This window comes from Electrophorus electricus, chromosome 22, assembly GCF_013358815.1.
Source record: "Electrophorus electricus isolate fEleEle1 chromosome 22, fEleEle1.pri, whole genome shotgun sequence".
In the NCBI taxonomy this organism is placed as follows: domain Eukaryota; kingdom Metazoa; phylum Chordata; class Actinopteri; order Gymnotiformes; family Gymnotidae; genus Electrophorus; species Electrophorus electricus.
Genome location: NC_049556.1, coordinates 6,818,137 through 6,826,828, shown reverse-complemented (window position 1 = coordinate 6,826,828; position 8,692 = coordinate 6,818,137). Strand labels below are relative to the sequence as shown.

At 42.0% G+C, this 8,692-nt stretch overlaps 1 protein-coding gene across 8 annotated transcripts in view; it reads left to right on the top strand.

Annotated features, from left to right (window-relative positions):
- The first annotated feature begins 1,292 nt into the window (after nt 1-1,292).
- The window catches only part of fmnl3 (formin-like 3), a 32,360-nt gene continuing 24,960 nt past the window's right edge, over nt 1,293-8,692 (top strand). For all 8 annotated transcript variants that reach the window (XR_004775468.1, XR_004775469.1, XR_004775470.1 and 5 more), the window contains exon 1: nt 1,293-1,867. Coding sequence is in view for 5 of the 8 variants with exons in the window: in XM_035521180.1 (XP_035377073.1) it covers nt 1,754-1,867 (114 nt within the window). In the remaining 3 variants the exon portion in view is untranslated. The remainder of the gene's footprint in view (nt 1,868-8,692) is intronic.

Genomic DNA, 8,692 nt, shown 5'->3' with positions numbered 1-8,692 from the left:
CGTCAAGAGTGTGGAAATCATGCCGCTCTGTTTATTAATGTTAATGGTAAGTGCACATACTGGATTTTTTTCTTATGTAATGCCCTTTTTATATTTAATGGAATTTTAAAAAATTGAAATGTTTAAGGGTATTTAATAACTATTAAGGCATTAATGAAGTATATTTAATAATTATTCAGTTACTATTTAAATTGTCAATCATTAATAAATCTTGAATTTGCACTGATAGGATTTAGATTTGGGAGTAGGTGTCCCATTCGTGAGGTAGCAGTGACGGTTTTTACCACTAGGCAAACCACGTAAAAAAGCCGTTTTTTTTTTTTTTTTACCAATACGCAAGAGAGCCCCCAGCCATAACTTTGCTTGGATCCCCAGAAATGCCAAATCCTATCAGTATTAGCGATGTTTGCATGTACACACACGCACTCAAACACTTCAGTAGCGGAGTAACGCACCCCTTACATTTAGATGAGCTACAAGATCATATGGCAATATGTTAAATCAATACAATACAAGGTATTTGCTTCAAAATGTATGGGACTCAGTGACACGCTGAAATAATGCTGACCAGTGGAAGGTAATTACTGTTTTACTGTACTAAAGAGTGCAAGTAGGTGTCCCTCCAGACATTTAGCTGGACGGGGAGCTGAAATACCCTATTGTCCAGCCTAAAACCGGACATCTGACCACCTTAGTTGAGATGAAAACAGCGGATATTAAATAACTATATTCAAAAAAGGTAAGAAAGTGCAGGTTGTGCTGCAGTGGAAAAAAAATCAGAAGAGATTTTGACGATCCAAACAATAGTCTGGATGTAGTTAAGTCTGGTTGTGCTTAAATTAAGCCATTAGTGCAGAAACACATATTGTAACTTAGTTTTAATTACGTTCATACATTAAGTTCATACATTACAATTAAACGGTTTTTTCCACACTGTTGTCGTCCTTTGGTAATGGTGAATTTAAGGAAAGATAATTAGGCGTACTAATGGCCCTTACATTTCAGATGTAATCATGTGCATGCGTTCTCTCGTTTAAGTCTGTTTGTTTGAGACTTCAGAGCTAGGCCAGTTAAGTATGCTACATGCTCCCTGTATGCTCTCGTGAAAAAATCCACAAAAAATACAAATGCCACCAAAATATGAACGATTACTGCAAATTGCTGTTTTTATGTCAGCGGCGCGACAGCAGGTGGCGATAACGGGCCCTTACGGTGCTCGCTTCGTCAAAGCGCCTCAATAGGACAGACTTAGTTAAGAGTGGGTGGGACAACCCAACGCAGTTTGTTTTCAGACTGGATACAATATGCAGGCAAGACTACTAATCCGGATCATGGAACGTAAATGAATGGAGACTAAAACAGTTATGAAACCAGAGTTAAATATTTAACAAAAATATATATTTGGAGAAGACAGGCAGCGTGAGTGTTTGAGATGGATTGGCCAGGTAACTCCGAGGTTAAGCTTTGGAAAAGGAATATAGATACATGATAGCTTTCTGGAATCAGTTGCGAGGCGATTTTAACCAGCAACAGATGCTATAAACTACGTTCACAGATCAACTCCGCTTAGGAATAACTACCAAGGAGAACCGTTTTTATTCAAGAAACAATTTCATAAAGGCTACTGAACAACACTGGAATGTGAAAAACGCCTAGACTGGATTTATTTGAGATTTAAAAAGAGTTTAAAAGGACAACTGTACCAGTATCTCTAAAAGTTTTTTTTATGTGGATATTATAAAAACCCTCAAACATGGGGAATCTAGAAAGTGTGGACGGGCAGTCTGAAATAAAACACCATATAATGCCATTAAAAGTTCCAATGCCTGATCCAGCGGAGCTTGAAGAACGGTTTGCTATAGTTTTGGTGAGTATAATAAACACTTTTGCATGGGGATAATTGTTATTTTCGTTTTATAAAATGGCTTTATATATATATATATATATATATATATATATATATATATATATATATATATAGAGAGAGAGAGAGAGAGAGAGAGAGAGAGAGAGAGAGAGAGAGTTTTTATACGTATGTTCTGACAGCTGAAGGCTCAAAAATTAAGAAATATCAACAAATTGCTGTTGTTTCAAAATCAGGCTTCCTCGTAAATGTAAAGTTGCCATCAACATAACTCATTCTTCGGCCCTACCTTAATAACCTTTATATCTTAAACTGTGTACCTCGGGACACCCCCCCCCCCCCCCCCCCCCCGCGCGTACACACACACACGCACACACACTTCTCACTGCCCCCCTTAGTACATAGATTTCCAGTACATTGCGAGGCTTTCTACGTACAAAACCTAATCTCACTGTCGCATGCTATACCATACAAACTGGAGTGGGATGTTACACCATACAAACTGGAGTGGGAGACTTTGGGGTCATTGTAAAATTTCCTAGTACTTTCACACGCAGTGAAACATTTTCTGAATTCCCCTAACACTCCCACGCATGAGAGATCGTGAAAGAAGCGCCCCCTACTTTCTTCGTCTATCGTCCGTCTAACAAGCGCGGTCGATTGTTAAGGTATCAGTAACTGTGGTATGTAGTCTAACACGCACCAGCGAACATAATTCCACGCCTGGAGGCAAGCGTGTATGTTTATGTAATGTGATGCATAATGTTGACTACAGGAGGCGTCTGGAAACAATTAAGCTAAATTTGAGCGTCAGAAGCATTAACTTGATTGTACATCACAGTACTGCCGCTCTGCTGATGGCTGTCAAAAAGCAGCTTTTTAAATATAACACTTGCTAATTGACACAAATTAAGTTCCAGTGTCATATGATCCATCAATAAAATGTCCCCTTTACTGTTTGCTGCTTAAGCTGCATCAAAGCAATCTCCTCCATTTTAGTATTTTAATTTTTTTTGGTGACATCGTTTTTAATGGTGACATCGTTTATGAGCTGAGCGTTCCTTCATTGCTGTTTTATTGACCTTCTGTAAGTGGGTTTCTGCACCAGACCACTCTGACTCCATCCCTGGGAGCTTGTGGTTGGAAAGACTGACCTGTTCACTGTGGAATAGAGAGGCGGTCCTCGACGCCTTTTCACTGGCCTCCTGATGTTCCTTTTCCGAGCTTTGCGCTCATGGGAAAGTGACAAGGGCGAGCTCTTATCAGCCGCTAGCGTTGGCCAGACCATGGCCGCACATCGGCAAACAGGATCACATCAAAGTCGTGCTCTCAGTAAGATCCTTCGGCTCAGAAAAAAACTGTCTGAGAGTAACTGACACCCTTGGAACAAAGCTTCCTTAGGAGCAGTAATCTATGTAGGTCTGCGTTTAGATTTCCCTTATACAATCTTTTTCTATAATAGCTTGTGTTACAGTTATTTTCTTTGACAGTTAGCCATTACCTGTGACAGCATCCTGCCAGCAAGTCACATCTTAGTCCCTTCATTAACCCTGCAATAAACTTGTGCAGTTTGTGTGAGGTAGTGCTGTCTCCTCCCTCAGACACTAAATGGCGGTGCTTTATGATGTCATGTGCACTCTCATTGCCAGTATAGTAATATCTATGTACTAATGACTTAAACAGTAGTCTAGCGGAGGGAAACTCTGTGTGTGCACATGGGCATGTGTGAGCGAATCTAGCCACAGATCCTGGCAAGGGCCAAGGCGCCCGGGTGGACACGCGATACGTCATGTGCTTCTCTAATAAAATGGTTCAAATTTAACAGAATACATATGCTTTCTACATCATTTCCTTCCTTTCACTGTTGTCTGGTTCTGTAACTGAAGAGGCACCTTTTGTCCCCTGTGCGTGGATCTAGCAACAGGTATGGCTGATGTTCAGTGATCTGAGTGTTGGTGCTGCAGGAGTCTCTGAGTGTTGCCCTGGCCCACCTATGCAGGGCTGCCTGAGGACTGCCTGAAAGGTTGTTTGTAGCTTATGGATTTCCACAGTGCTGACATTTAAAGGTAGACTGGTCGATGAAACTGCCCAATCCCAATAGATTTTGACTGGCTGCTCCTGGGGCTAGCATGTGTTTGAATCTGAAGTTTGGTTTGCCAGCTAAACTTCTCCATTTGACAGAGTCTGGAGAATTGGTCATAGTTTTGCAAAGATGCAGTGATGGAGCTGAATCCCGTGTGTGTGTGTGTAATATCTTCTTTCAAAGTGCCTCTGCTCAATTGCACTGCGGTGGATTCCTGTGGTCTGCTCTCACTGCAGGCCACGGGAGAGGGAAAATTCCCTTTGAACTGGCTGTCTGCCTCTGCTCTATGCCTTAATGACTTTACCAACACTTTTAGTGCATGCATTATAAGGGAATATATGATTCTGTATTGTTTGTTTTTTAATAACTGTGACTGTTTTTTTGAATGAATCACTGTTTGTACATTTACATTGTATATTTACCTTATATCTATACATCTATATACCTTTTATATATATATATATATATAAATGGAGGCATAAATGTAACCTAAATGTGCCAGTTCAGGTTTCTTATCAATACTATAAGCCACATAGTATTCTTTTTTTCTTAAGTGTGTGTGTATGTGTGTGTGTGCGCGTGTGTGTGTGAATCACTCTGGCTTGCATGTGGCTGGTGAAACAGATGGAGGAGATGAGCTGACCCTTCACTGTTTGTCTCCCTGACCCTTGAACATGATGTTGGCGTCAGAGTGTTTGGGAGATGTCATTTTTCCGGAAATGATGCTGCTAGGCTAGGTGCCATCTTTATGGAGCATTGGGGCTGAGTATCTCTCACAGGGGTGGGCCTGTCTGTGCTGCTGTGGTTTTAAAGAGCTGGCAGGTGGGGTGGAACCAGCCTATTTGTTTGTTATGCCACACACCGGAGCTTCCCTCCCAGCAGCCAGATCACGGTGGTGGAAACACTTAAGCTGCATCCTCTCATCTCATATATGCACACACACACACACACACACGCACGCACACGCACACGCACGCACACAGAGTTTAAGAGAGTTTACGTCTGAGTATGGAAGGTCTTTGAGCATGGCGCCATGCTAATCTCAGGTGTTATAGAGCTCGTCTCACAATGCTAGGAAAGTTTGTTTCAGAGTATCTCAGTGAATTTTGTAGTTTTCTTTTAATCAGCCATTTTAAGACATATCAGTGTCTGTATTTCTTTGTTTGATTGTATGTAGTACTGTTTATTATTAACAAACTACATCTCATCATGGGTGGTCCTGGACAAGATATGTAAGCGGTGCATCATGAGATGAAAGAGTGGATCCACACCTGCTTTTGCTCATGTATGGATTAGAGTAGGCATGCGGGCGTGTGTGTCTAGGTTGCCCTGGTGCAGCTGTGTTTCCTTGCGAGCACAATCGATGCTTTATCGGTGTGTTGTTTCAAGTACTGCACCTCATACCCTTCCAGCCATTTGTGCTTCCTGCTTCTCTTCACTCTTCACAGAAATCCCTGCAAAACCTTTGGAAATACTAACAGACACCAGACAAATGCACGCTGATTTACATGCGCAAAAGAAACGGACAAGCGAAAGTGGTCTGTTATGGCTTTCTGCGCAATAACATCGTTACGTAATTAAGAACATCCGCTTTTTCGCACTTGCATCCTTTATCGCTTTTTCCCGGCACGCTTATTTTCCCTTTTGCACACCCCAGCTTTACATCTTTCTGTGTCTTTTGGTTGATCAGTAGAGCGTCACCACTTCTCACAGACGGAACATTTGTTGTTGTCCTGTAGAGTGATTTTTACCATGGCAGTCCACGACTGGTGGATCCTCGCACTCTACTGTGGGTTTCTGCTGATATTCTCGCTTTCATACAGGCATGTTGTAGAGATGTTACTAGTGCAAACAAAACAATCTTTGCGTACCTCTTTTCATAGTTGTCTCCTGGGAACACTGTTGGATACCCAGAAATATCCTTTAGCTTCTCAGTCCTAAAGATTTATACTTGTTTGTTAGGATAAAAACAATAAATATTTTTAAAAGCCATAGAACATCCTTCACCAGGACACAACAAGCTAAATTTATTAGTTATTGTTTGCACTTTGGTGTGTAAATGCCATTCTGGGTTTATCCTCTAAGACCCTGTGGTCTGCTAGTCTCCTGTATGGAATCCTGAGAGGACAAACAGGACATCCTCCTCTCCAGAAAGTTCCACAGTACCTGAATCATCACCAATTCCATTAACAACCTGTTTACATTTGATTCCACATGCTTCGCATACTTAGAACACAATTACTTTTGTGAGGTGTTGTGACGTGTTGACCAAAAAAATGACCAAAAATGATCCCAATCACAACCATTATAATGTGGTTTTATTAAGAGGCATTTAAAAGTGACACACTTTTGGAACATTCAAGTAATTTATATGTTGTGGGTTCTGCTAATGATCAGCTGAAAGGGAACCTGCGACATGACTGTTTTAGGGCCTTCTAGATTTATTGTTCTCACATCTGGCACCCGCATCCCAACCTTGAGTAGTTGACATGCCTGTGAGGGGGCCCTGTAGGAGTCCGGCTTCAAAGCAACCTCAGCGCTAATTGCTGCGGCCTTCAAACGAGGACTTGCATGGCCTCCTCTCTGGGGAGCAGCGGGTGGAGGCTGACCGTGCCCTACATCACAGAGTGGGTTTGTAAACAAGGAAGAGCCTTTGCTTTGGAAAAAGGTAATCTAACTGCAGACTCTTTCCAGGAGAAAATAAAAGTTGTTTAGTAGGCAGGCAGTTTTAAATGTTTACCCAATGGTGATCGTCATTTTTATTCAGTACTGCAACCAGACTTGCACAACAAAACTAAAACTTTCTACCTTTGCAGTGCTTTGACTAAAAACACTGAATGTGCTTGGGGACAGAGGACGACACCAAAGACCCAGCATAGTGTATCAAGGGTCTACTGAACTCGTGGTGTGGAGAGGCAGCCGCTCCCCAGAATTTAGTTCTTGTGTCCAATCGAACACCTTCAGCATCAGTATCAATGTCCATCCTCTCCTTTACTCATGATGACTTTGTGCAGTGTGGAGACTGTCTGAGCCACCAGTGGCACTTTGGCTTTCTAGACACATCACTGCAACCATGCACTTGAACAGTTTGTAATGGCTAAGAAGGGCACAGGGATTTGGAGGGTCACTGTGGAGATATTAACAGCTTTTCAGTAGTGATTTTGAGCGTTTGGAGAGAATGACAGTTTTCAGTCACATACATTGTGGTTCTGATAGATTGTAAGTCTACAAAACCCCTGCCACATTACTCAAGCATGCAGGTAGTGTGCCACTAATTGTGGTGTGTGTTGGGAAAATGAGTCAACAGAAACTAACAGAGAGAATCTGTTGGTAGTGAGGTGCTTCATTTAGTTTATTTTAGTTTATTAACCAAAAACAAGCGAAACTCAGCTTCAAGTTGAATAAAGTTTTACTTCTCCCTCTTCTTTGTTTTCTTATCTCAAAACAAATTGGTGAATGTATTTTGATTTACTTCGCTTATTAGGGGTAACTTAAAAGAAAAATTCTAGTATTAGCACTTAATGGATTTTGAATGGATGAATGTACATGTCATCACTCAAAATGTGTCAATTCTTTGACACGACATCACTTAAGTTTAAGTATGTGGTCATTTAACAGAGATTAGCATTGAAGTGTGAGTGGTCCTGTGGTCATTCATTGCGGAAATCGTTTGTGTGTCTTGTGTAAACAAGGAGTGGGGGGCAGGGCTTCAGCACACCAGCACCACCCACCGCCTGCTACTCGGCCTCCCTGCTGCACCTCCTCTCTGCAGGGGAGATGCAGGAGGCCTTTGTGGGTGCCATTGCTTTGTTGTGATTGCCTGGGTCAGGTTTCGGTGTTAAAGCCGCTAGATCAGGTGTCGTTGTGATGAAAGGCGCACAGTTTTTTTCTCACACTTCCACATTTGATAGGATCGGGAGCAGGAGGCCAGCCTGAGAACAGGGGACACCTCTAGTCCTGCATCTCACCAGTGACTGTTTCTGTGTCAATGCCCAAACAAGCACTTGGAGGCCCAGATCCAGTCATCGGTGAGAAACAATGTCGTTGTGTTAAAAGTTGGGTAAAGGAAGCCCATGTGGTCAAATGGATACTGGTGACAACTTGTGTCCTGTATTTCTTATGTGACCTGCAGCAAAGAATAATGGGAACAATAGATTTAGAAAGCCGGTTGACTTGGTTGTGTGAGGTTTCCTGGAGCTTAGTAATTTCCCTTTACATGCTTTTTTTTGTTGTTGAGAGTTTCCCATAGTGACGTCTCTTGTGGCCATTTCCCTAAACGAAACCCCTCTTAGTATAGATCACAGTCACAGCTGCAGGTTTCTCAAAACTAGTCCAAAACAGGACCCAAACCCCACCCTGGCTATAATATCTTAACTGACCCAAAATCAGTTGGTAGGTGTATTATGTGCCTACAGGGCTTTGTCTTTCCCTCAGGAGGGGGGTAAGTCTTCTCAGAGTCTGCGCCTGTTGGAACAGTACTTGGTAAAGGAGGTTTGTTTTGAGCCATTTCCAGATGTCTTTGGCACATAGAGAGTGGCCCAGTCTCACTGAACTGCATTTGTTTTTTTCATTGGATGTATCCAAGATATGCTGAGTAAAAAAATTCACAGTGAAAATATAGTCTGCCTGCTGCTCAGCTATGTCCTGCTGATTTCCCACTGTGGCTTTGATTCCAAAAGGGCTTGTTCAATTGACTTCGTCTTTGTTATTCACTGTGTAATATCTAGCTTTCTAAATCAATAGGA